The sequence below is a fragment of the Neopsephotus bourkii genome, unplaced genomic scaffold (genome assembly GCF_033783945.1).
Source record: "Neopsephotus bourkii isolate Nb327-2 ecotype Australia unplaced genomic scaffold, CSIRO-AGI_Nbou_v1 NB_1526, whole genome shotgun sequence".
NCBI lineage: Eukaryota > Metazoa > Chordata > Aves > Psittaciformes > Psittacidae > Neopsephotus > Neopsephotus bourkii.
This window is the reverse complement of record NW_026902002.1, coordinates 1,733,301-1,745,464: the sequence shown is the minus strand read 5'-3', so window position 1 is coordinate 1,745,464 and position 12,164 is coordinate 1,733,301. Positions and strand designations below refer to the sequence as shown.

Genomic DNA, 12,164 nt, shown 5'->3' with positions numbered 1-12,164 from the left:
TAAACTTCTGCAGGCACCTTCATTATTCTCTCCAAATTACCATTCACAGTATTTCATCATTAAATCATCTAACACTTCAATCCATCACCCTGTGAACTTCACAAACCCTTGTGTAAACTCAGAATAGCAGGGTGTGAATTATACATCACAGGCCTTTCCTAATTGCTGATGGCTTGCTGGTGGCTGCAGATCTGCTGTCACCTGGCATGCTGCACTTCTGGGATGTTATCTTTATTACAACACACATTTTAAGCAATGCATCCAGCAGGGTGCCTTGCAGCCAGTTATTTAATATGTTTTGCTCTTCAGAGGGTACAAGACTCTCTTATGGCCCTGAAGACACCAGGAGTTCCCAGTAGGGACCAAGATCAAAATATACTCCCAGTTCAAAAAGTAAGATCTGCAGACAGATTAATATTGATACACGTTACGATGTATTTGTTATTTTTAAAGGGTGCTGTGCACATGCATAGAGAGGTAGATTTGATAAAATGTATAAACATGCTCTATTTTTTAGCTTAAAAGTTTTCAAGACTGAACCTTTGACAAAAATATATTGTAAAGAGGGACTGCTCCTGGATTGAAACACCCCATTTAATATTAACAGCCAGACTTACTGCACAGCTTTGATGTCAAGTTCAGGAGTAACCATGGCTGCAAAATAAGCAAATTCCTTTACATGTGGATTTTAGCTTGAATGCCTTTCTCTAAAAGACACTGATTTTTACTCTCAAAGTGAACAAATTGTCTAAGAAGAGTCAAGTGATTAGTGATAGTAAAAGCAGAGTATGGGTTTCACCCATGGGTGAAACTTACTTCCACACTTCCTAAAAACTATTGGTGACCTAAAAAAAAAAAAGAAAAATAAAATTACATTTTACGGAAAATTAAAAAGCTGAGATTCATGCCAGGAAGACATGGGTGAAGTTCCCGAGAGCTGGGTCTTCAGAGGGAAACAGAAAAGTTTCTATGTAGGTAAAATTCACTGTTGTCATTTGGGGAAAGGTGTAGGAGTGCTGATCGTTTCCCTCCTACTCACTTTTCCCAGCCTAGAGCCTCAATCAGAAGTTATGGCAATTAAATGCAGGAGGTCCCTGCACCCACATGAAACCCACGGTTTTCCCCACCTGAAAGCAGAAAAAGTAGAAAGCAGGAAAAGTAACTTTCTACTGCTTTTGGGCATGTGCCTCAAATGAGTGAAAGTAGGTAGAGGTCTTGCTAAAACTTGATGCTGGGAAACAACCAACCAACTATGCCCACATTTTGCGAAGAGATCAAACTTCATGGACTGGGAGGGAGAGCAGTACCAGGCAGCAAGACACGGATAAAACCTGCTCTTGGGCTTCTTCCTGCTTAATGCTGCTTTTCCTCATCTTCAAACATAACCCATTAATTTGCTTTCTGCCTCGCCCCCAAAAGGGAGTCAGTCAAGGAGGGAGATGAATTATACAGTAAATATTAAAACCAGTTACTGCTCGTGCCCTTTCCTGACAATGAGGCCTTCCATAGAAATGAAAGCTACACAAACGCTGGCTGAGAAATTTGGAGAATCTTTGAAAATGTCCATGGAAAAACTGTCAGAAATGTACACACGCCATACCACAGTTTTATTTATTAAAGATGGTAAAATTAAACTGGTTTCTTCTTCAATAAGCTCTCATGAAAAAGCATGAAAATAGAATCAGGATGAAGCTCCTGAACTAAACCATCCCACTGGTGAAACTACCCCCAAATGCAAGCCGCTGTCTGACCTAGGCTTAGTAGGATACACCTCGTTATAAACCCATTTAGTATTTCAAAAGCACTGTTAACAAGCCCCAGAAAACCCAGCCTCATGCCTGTACGCACCAACAAGAATATACCACTAAGAAGCACATCACTTTTCAAGCCACAGAACTTATATATGTAGTTACAGCTGTATCCTGGGAACCCTCCTGCTAGCCACGATCAGAGCTCAGCTTTGTACTATATTTGTATTTGTAAGTCCTCTAACACCAAGAAATATTAAGGCTAGATGTCCTGTGTACAAGGATGGTGGTAGGAGAGGGGGAAACAATGTTTGCTTAGCTGAAATTTTCACAAATTTCATAACACAAAATTACATAGCACCTTGCAATCTAAGAATTTAAGACACTTCATAAGCAACTGATGATAGGTATCACAACGGTTACAAAACAAAGAAGTTAAGTTTACATGGCTGGTCTGAATATCCTGACGCTCAGCTAAAATGCAACAATTTGGTAATTTTTAAGGGGAAAAATTTTGGTGTTAGAACACCACTAAATCAGAAAACTAGTTGAAAATTGTTTTTATTTACAAAGTTGGAAGCAAATGGACTGTTTCACTTCTGCAAATGGTTTAGTTCAAGTTGTCAAGATGTTTAAAAAGCTCTGACATCAGGTTAATGTTGTAGAGTACATGACTCATAAGAATTATGTGAAAGGGAGAAGAGAGGAAACTCACTTTCACCGCACTTGGATGCCAGCCCTAAAATAAGCTTCTTGAAACAGTTCATCAAAGGAATTTCAGTGACAAAGCCAACCTTTATCCCTTCACAGAGGACTTCAAACCTCCTTTTATAGCACAGAGATTACTGTATTTGGCCAAACCTAGATAAAGCCACTATCACTGCAGTGGGATAATATAAATAGAAAGAGTAATGTGAAACATTTAAAATTCTGCCTGGAAAGCATGATAGATAAACAATATTATCTATGTGTATTTTAGGGTTTGTCTATCAGAAATAATCTCATTCATGATAATGTGAACTGATTTAGTTACATAATTCACCTTGTTTACCCAAAATTACTTGCATAGTCTTGGAAACTCCTTTCCTGATTGCATTTGACAATAGGCTTTATATTTAACACACACATATGTGGGAAAGGTCAAATCACGCTCTGAGGTTCTGGATTTGTCAAAGTTGATTCTCATTCAGTAAATCAGGACGGGAAACAGTTTCATTCTCTGTTAGAAGGTTCTGTTCATTTGCATAAAAAAAGAGTGTATTAACCTCAAACCTCTTCATCTTACTTCTGTCATCACCCTAAATTCTTCAGAAGAACATAATCCTGAAACAAATTTTGCTTCCAAAAATGACAGGAAATTATATTTTCATTGTGGATAAATTAGTCTCTGAACTTTACTTTCCATAACAATAAGCAGGAGATTATGAACTCATTCACAGGAAGTCCTGATAAGACTCAAAACTGATTTGCTTTACCCATTCAGGTCAGAAAGACCACTGTATTTTGCATAAAAATACCATTTTTCCCCAAATTGAGAGATAGCCCACCCTTCTAATAGAAGTGTAACACAGTAGGCAATACCATGGTAGAGCTGCCCCTTATTAAAGGATCATGGCTCTGTTTTATGGACCTACAACTGGCACCTGAAGATGTCTTTTCTACATAGGTTTTGAACTGACTTCTTTTTTCTTAAATAAGAAGTGTGTGACCTTCTTAAAAAGGAAACAAGAAGTCTGCAAACTACTGTCTAAATCTAAGCGTATCACAGAAGAACTGGTCATTCAAAGACTCCTCATTTTAAAATAGAAACAAAAAACACAACTTCTCAGTAACTTCACATAATTTTAGATTTACAATTTCTGCTGGCAGTGTGGTTTGGGTTTGTTTTTTTTAATTAAAACCAGAGGTGGCCCCAAAAGCCCAGACCCAATCATCCCTGAAAATGTGAATATTTAATCTTGTCTGGAACAGGATTTAGTAAGCCACTTCTCCCATACAAAATATCAAACCAAGCTAAGTGCACGAGGCTGTGCTACTTCATCTTCCAAGTTCAAAGGGCCAAAGTTAAACCCAGCTGGATGGAAACCTTCAGCTCATTATTTCCACGTTGACTGTGAAATCAGTAAGCAACCTCACCCTGAATACCCAGTAAAAATTAAGATCTCAGGTTGCAGGCATTACAATGGCAATCAAACTTTTAAATCAATAGCTAATTAAAATTCTCATCCATTACGCTTTTTTTTTTATAATCTACCTTTTTAACTAATCTGGGAAAGTGAGAAAAGAGAATGGCTGGATACAGCTGATGAAGGAGGGAAACCTGCATCACTATGCAGACACACAGACCTTCCCGCTTCTATGAACTGCGGAGGAAATGCTTCTGCTCATAAATCATCAACAGGAAGTCAGACTCAATGGCTGGGTACAGCACCCTCGCACAGACTTCACATACTTCTCAATTGCCTTGAGACAATAACCTTTAGCTCATACAAACTTGGATCTTATGACATTTTTGAATAGTGACAAAACCAAATCAAAATTGCTTGGAGCGTTCTCATCTCAAAAGCCTCCCCTTGAGCATTTTCCCATGAAAAGTAAAGAGCATGCTTGCTTTTATTCAGTCAGTTCATTAGTCCACACCACTGAGATGCTAACCCTCCTCACCAGTGTGCTCCTGTGTGCATGCAAATGCTTCAAAATCATCTGCAGTCATTCCCACTAGAGGTGGTTTCAGTGCACCGAGGCAAGAGCAAAGGCTCCATGCTGAACTCGTAGTGTGAAATGAGTCATTTGTTCCAAATCATGTTTCCTTTTCTCAATATTCATACTTATTCATTTCCCTGAAGTACATGAAGATGAGATGTTCCTAAGTTTCTGTTTGCTCTCAGTACATACACTGTTTTATCCCTATTTCTTATCTCCCTTTTCCAGCCTTTTCCATGATCTCTGTGGGCTTTGATTTAGGAGCTCACAGGCACAGGCATAAAATCCATTCTTTGAGGAAGATACCATGTAAGTTCTTCCCCCTTGCAAGATATTTTGAGACCTTGGCCTTGTTTGCACTGGAGACAGTCAGCATGTGCAAAGGATTCCTGACACTCATTAGCATAAGGGACAAAGTTAAAATTACTTTTAGGCTGCAGAATATAATCTATTACGGAAAGATTTGTATTATTTGATAAACAAGCAAGATGTGAAAATTACGTGTTTGCAAGCTATGTGCTAGCTACCCATCAAGACAGTCCAAGTAAATGATTGACGCATTTACCCATTTATGTACACATGTTTAACCTTTCATTTTTCTTAACAGCCACAACTGAAAGTCATAGCAAACTCTTTTCCTATACTCTGGGTCATATGTTATTTTTTGTTGTATCTCTTGAGGTAACCATTTCTCCACACCAGCCATTATCTTTGGGCTGTTTTCTCTGATCATAATCATTTCATCAGATTCCCCTCTCCCTTTGAATTTAGCTTATTATTGTTTATTTAGTTTTTGTTTACTTAGGATACACTTAAAATTTCAAGTAAGTATCATCCTAAAGTGATAATCACCTTTACTGAGATTTCATTGTACTAAACAACTTTCGAATCTGCAAATAATGACATACACAAATTGTTGTGAAAGACTATAATACTACACTGACTAGTCTCATGTCATATCTAACAAATTGCATTCAGTTTGAATGTCAGGCTGACCTTTGTGTAGTGGAACAAATTAATTCACAAATGGCATCTATAACAAGAAATTTACACACCTTCTCAAACAAGCTCAGTGCCATTAAGGAAAAAATTAATGTAAATACACAAAACTTAATCTAATCTACTGTGGCACATACTCTGCTGAGGGCACTTTGGACAGCATCTTCCCCTGTCCATCACCATATATATATTCTTTATTTTTCATCACTGAACCATTTTTGTCTTTGATATCTGATAATATCTTTGTCTTCAGTATTGCTAGTGGTTCTTTACCTATTTACTGAGTCACAACCAAAAAAATAAAAGCTGAATTGAAGTCCACCCATGCCAGCACATGGACTTGCCCTAGTATCAGTGAGTTTTATATAAGACTCTGCATTCAATAATGAGCAACCTGCTCCCAGTTTCTGCTTGTATATTACCTTTCACCATGACCTTTAATGCTAAGAAAAAGTCTTCAAGTGCTTCAGAATTTAATGTGGATTTCCCTCATCAACTATTGGAGATTATGTAGGCTGCAGTATATTAAAGAGGTAAGAAATCCACTTTGTTTTGCTGAGCAGTAACTACCAGAAAATATAATTCCCCAACATACTTAAACCTATATAAGGGAGAAGGCTACACAAGCAGTTTACAGAAAAACCTGTTGTTGAAGAGGCAATAGAGAGGGGAAGAAGGGAAGCTATCTGTCCCCAGTCCTTGTGCCTCAGTAGAAGTATTTACAGACTGGCAGAGCTGTTAGATAGCTCCTGCACCTATCTTAGCAGTGACATAATTATTCTCCAAAGAGGTCAGGTACAACAGCAGAAGTAAACCACACTGAGATTAAGTTAAGATTAATTTTGTATATGTAGCCCATAAAGCTATCAAACAACAAATGCACTACTTTATTTTGCCTCTTCCCTGGGAAGTGGACAGTGGGAACCAGGTGATGTGCAGAATTTCATGGGGCTGGACTACTCCAGCAACACTGACTGGGTTTGATTTTGTATGACTTGCCAGAGAGTGGATATTAGTTTCTTCTGCTCACCCAGGAAGACCAAAGAGCAACACATTGCTGGGTGACTGAGCAGGTACCAAGGGCTGCCTGTAATTTTAATGGATCCCTTGCTTATAATTCCCGGTGAGCTTAACTTCAACTGGACTCTGCAATTCACCCTATGGAAAGTGCTCCCAGTCTTTAACTTGCTTAGCAGAAGGGTGCTTGTATATTATCAAAAAATAACTGAGTTGAAATATACCACCTTACCAAAACCACCAAGACTCATTCCAAGAAAAGAAGGAAAACAAAAAACCCCAAAAAAATCTAAGGAAAGAGATCAGTTAAAGCTGCTTCTCAAACAAAGATGTTGCAGGAATGTGGCAATCCTCCTCCTGTCCTATAAATCAACTTTCAAAAGTCAAATGGTGACACTTTAGAGTCTTTACACTTACTTTGGATTACGTGTTGCTGTCATCTTTGTCCTTGTGTATTAAGTACCAAGCACTGGGAGGGTCCCTCCCTCCCAGGCAGCTGGGAGACAGCCTGCTCTTCTTACCTGACATTGTCATGCTTCTGGATGTAGATCTTATGAAACATCATATCTTCCTGTTTGGCATTAATGTCAGCTTTCATCTCCATGGCAACATGTCGAGGAAGTACAGAGAGCAGGAGACGTTCCTGTGGAGTCAGACAGATGAACCAATTAAAACACCTGCTGCCCAGTTAACAAACACACTTTGTTCCTTACTGGGGAGCAATGAGTCATCAGTTTGGTGAGAGATGAGTACCACCAAGCAAAATGGTCTCCAGAAACCCAGAAGTTGATCCCCTAACAAGTTATATGCAATTCTGTTCCAACCCTATAATAAGAATTCAATGTTTTTGGAAGAAAAAATACTATTTTCATCCTATCTGCACTGGGCTTGTGATTCATGGTTGCCAGTTCTTGCAAATAAAGACTACATGCAACACAGAAAGTGCCCATGCACCATTATTGGAAGGACTCTGATAAATTACACTGCCTGACCTCCCACACAGCTTCTCCTCACCACCATGAAGTCCTCCTTCACATAACACCAGAGGTTTGATAGCCCCAAAGCCCTTAGGCACCATTTAAAATTCCTTCCTCTCCTATCTAATCATCTGAGCACATTCCCCCAGCAGGCACAAACCTGTTCATAGCACCTAAAGAGTCAATAGGAATGCCCCAATAAAACTAGAATGAAAATTTAGCCCAAATTATACTTCTACACTTAATATCACTATTAGGGCCCAATTGCATTAAGACCTGTAAACCCACGCGCTCAACTACAAGAGTATTTTCAAGAACCATCTCTGCCATCAACAGTTCACGGCTCTCCACTCTCATTTGGCACTTCTATTTACTGATAATAGCTTAGTGTGACTTTCATAACATTATTTTGGAAGCTGTTTCACATATAGTTCTGCATGCTAGGCAAAATCTATTTACATGGCAAAATGATGACTTTCTCGTAATTTTCCCAAAAACTCACGCAAAAGCCTATGCTTGCTATTATTCTAAACTTGGTGGTAATTTCATGCAGAAGATATAGAATTGAAATCCACAGGTAATATGTGCCCTAGGTATGCATTCATGTATTTCAGGAATCAGACATGAGAAATTCTGCCTAGAGCTTCATTTTATTCCCAGTCACGTCCCTCACAGTTCAAAAGAAGTTTTGCTGTGGCTGAAGAAGGTGGGCAGCGTCTCCTTTGGGAGCAGCTCCACTGTGGTTCAAGCTGCAGGCAATGATCTGAAATAGTTGAAGAATCCCAAAACCTTATGCTGCTCTTGTCATTATTTTTCTTTAGCTACAGTGAGCAGAAGGAAGAAAAGGGCCTTCCTTCCTGGCAACACAGACACAACGTACCGTAAAATAAGGTCCCTAACCTTATCTAACAGCTCGCTACTTCTCAACCAAACAGGGAACAGCGGGGCTCAGGCAGAGTCCTGACTCAGAGGGATCGGCAATCCTGCACTAGTCACTCATGTGACCAAACCTGTTGCCTATACTACAGTTACAGACACATTCCTGGTTTCTGATTTCTAGTTTTAACTTAAACTTCACCATCTATTTCTTTAAGGAGACAGAGGAACTTTGGGGGAACCAGTGGAAGATGTATTCACTGGAAATGTGCTTACTATGCACTGAGACCTTTTATAGTCTGACACTGCCCAGTATTTCATTTCCCCCCCCCTCCCCTTCAATGTGTATCTTAAAGAGATCCTTGCCGCTAGTCACTGAAGAGGTAGTAGTAACACAGAATATGATGTGTTGGAGGGATTTACATCTTTTCTGCTCAAAACTACAGCAGTCCTGACAAGATTGTTTTTGTTTTTTAAAGTACTCTCACCTTCACTACCATACTGTAGGTGCTAGCAGTTACATATCCACATTAAAAAAAACCCTATGAATCAAGTACATGTCCTCAGGCTTCTGTCATCTATTAGTACACTCCCTGAGTGCAAAAGCACAACACATTTGTATGCTTTTCAGAGTAACTGCTGTATATGCTGTTGTCATTTGCATATTATAATAGGCATCCTCAAATGTGTGAAAGCTGCTATTTTATGTGTGATTTTACACATCCTCTAAATAACTTGGAGCTTTATGGGAGGTTCAGGGGCACCCACAGGTTTGGAACATTCCCTGTGGGCGCATGAGCATGGAGGGAGTTTTTTTACTAGCTTTCAAAATAAGGACAAATTCAGGTGACTGAGTTTCTCTTAGTAGTACTCACAAGAGATTTTCACATACATTTCTGGGTGACATTTTCTTGAGAGGCCCCCACCCCTACTCTTCCTGCCTCCATAGGCACTTGCCAGATGAAATTACCAATATTTTCAAGACACTTGAGATCTCCAGGACATGAACTAACACTGCTCTGAAATTTCACCTATCAGGGAATAAGATGGGCTTATCAAGCCAACCTTACCTCTAAACTGACAGATGGAGCACTCGGTGGGTAAGGAATTGGCTTGATGGTCACACTGAGAGCTGTGGCCGATAGCTTGATGTTCAAGTAAATATCAGTGACAAGTGGCATTCCTTAGGAGTCAGTATTGAGACCGCTCTTGTTCAACATCTTTGTTGGTGACATGGACAGTGAGACTGAGTGCTACCTCAGCAAGTTTGCTGATGACACCAAGCTGTGTGATTTGGTTGACATCCTGGAGCGAAGGGATGCCATCCAGAGGGACCTTGACATGTTTGAGATGTGGGCCTGTAAGAACCTCATGAAGTTCAACAAGGCCAAGTGCAAGGTCCTGCACCTGGGTCAGGGCAATCCCAAGCACAAATACAGCCTGGGCAGAGAATGGATTAAGAACAGCACTAAGGAGAAGGATTTGAGGGTGTTGATTGATGAGAAGCTCAATGTGACCTGGGAATGTGCACTCACAGCCCAGAAAGCCAATCATATCCTGGGCTGCATCAAAAGAAGCATGGCCAGCAGGTCAAGGGAGGTGATTTGCCCCCTCTCCTCTGCTCTCATGAGATGCCACTTGCAGTACTGCATTCAGCTCTGGATCCCAAACATTAAAAGGATGTGGACCTGCTGCAGAGAGTCCAGAGCAGGCCACGAAGATGATCAGAGGGCTGGAGCACCTCTCCCATGGGTACAGGTTACAAAAGTTGGGGTTGTTCAGCCTGGAGAAGAGACAATTTAGGAAAGACCTTAGAGCAGTCTTCCAGTACCTAAAGGTGGCTAAGAAAACTGAAGAACAATTTTTTACAATGGCCTGTAGTGATAGGACAAGAGGGAATGGCTTTGAACTGAAAGAGGGTAGATTTAGACTGGACATTAGGAAGAAATACTTTACTACGAGTTTGGTGAGACACTGGCACAAGTCGCTCAGAGAAGTTGGTAGATGCCCCTACTCTGGAAATGTTTAAGGCCAGCTTGAGCAACCTGGCCTAGTGAAAGGTGCTCTTGACCATGGCGGGGATTTTGGAACTGGATGATCTTTAAGGTCCTTTCCAACCCAAATCATTCTATGATTCTGTGAAGTGAAACAAATGCATATAGCACAACCCTTCATGTAGCAACTATTTTGGAAGTTGAGCCATGTTACATGCATTATCTTTATTCTGCTGGGATCATCACAATCACTGAAAATAATCTCTAAGCTAACAGGAGGAGCCTGTAGCAAATGCCTTTGTAAAGCACAAGCCATGTTAAAAGACCTCCAAACTAACAAAATTCCTGTTTTTTATTTCGAACGAAACACATAAATGAAAGTCTGCACTAGAGTACAATTTTCATTTTGTTGAAATGACTAGAAAGTACTAGAGCCCTCATTGTAAAATCATTTACTATGCACTAGCGAGGTGACTAGCACTGCTGTTTTACAAGTATAACAAGGCAGCATTCTGACCTGATAAAAAAAGCAAGAGCAAATTCATATATAATTCTCACTTCAAAATAAGATGCAAGTATAGTTCCACTGAATTATACATCAAAAAATGCAACCCAGGAAGCACTAGCCTCTAGAATAGGCACAGATGAAAGAGTACAATACAGATTTAATCTGTTTACATATATACACAGTTACGTGTACACGTGGGCACACACATCCCTATGATGACTCTGTACTAGATAATAATTTCAATCATTTACGTCATAACCTCCCAAGATGATCTCAAAGCACCATAAATATTTAACGTCTTATGACTGTCTATTTGTCCTCAGGTTTAATAACACATTTTTCACTACAAGTGATGTGATGTAGACATCAAAAAGAGAAAGGAGAGAGCAACTTTTCAGAGACAAAAGACAAGCAATGCTAGAAGTAAAAACTGCAGAACCTATAACTGGTATCTTCATAGAATCATACTAAAATCTTACGTATTTCCACACTACAGATTGTGGAGAACTTCAAGCAACATCGATTCCTGTTATGGCTGTGGCACACGTTATCTTGAATAATGAAATCACAAGAAAACTCTCTTCTGCATTGGACATTCTGGAGTTTTATTAACTTTCATGCTAATTTTGGGTGCTGATAGATGCTTAATAAAGGAAACTACACATTCCTTTGCCTGAGAGAATTTGCCTGTCATTAACAGAGAACAGAACACAGGAGCACCATCAGATCTCCAATAACAGCAGTAACACTGTTGGGCTGTGCAGTTGTTTCCCTCCCCCCATTTGAAGACTGGCTCTCCCAGATGCGGGCTGAGCTGCCCTTATTTGTGTCTGCTGTCACCTCAAGATTTTCTCAATACGTTATGCATAAGGATACAACTGAACTGAACCTGGAGATCAAGGTCAGTGCAAGTTGTAGCAGCAAATCATCTTATTAGGAGTCCTCCTGTTGTGAGGATGCATTGTTACTGCTGGAAGTACTGGAGGGTACTTTAAGTGACTGGCTTTGACCCCTGTTTTCTGATGTCCTTGTTTTCTTCTGTATGGTATAGTACTTTCTGGAGAGGGGGAGAAGAAAAAGGCATAAAGCTAGGGCATTTGTCATGGCTTTTTTCATTAACTACTTCTAACACAGAAGCACCTAAATACAGAACAGCACAAGCATTTGAGCCATGCTGCTAAGGCAGTCTCTCAGCAGGGAGGACAGAGCTGTAATCAGTGAGTAAAATGGGGTATTCTCTTGGCTCAATCCTTTCCTCCATTTCAAGGTGTGGAAAGAGGAGACAGCTGCTCATCTCATCTTTCTGAGACTACATTCATTTTGAAGGAAAAAGCAGCCTTGA

The 12,164-nt window shown here is 40.0% G+C and overlaps 1 protein-coding gene across 1 annotated transcript in view; it reads right to left on the bottom strand.

Moving 5' to 3' along the window:
- Nucleotides 1-12,164, bottom strand: part of ADCY5 (adenylate cyclase 5) — a 220,499-nt gene that overhangs the window by 81,404 nt on the left and 126,931 nt on the right. The window contains exon 3 of the mRNA XM_061370062.1: nucleotides 6,989-7,110. Within this exon, the coding sequence (XP_061226046.1) occupies nucleotides 6,989-7,110 (122 nt within the window). The remainder of the gene's footprint in view (nucleotides 1-6,988; nucleotides 7,111-12,164) is intronic.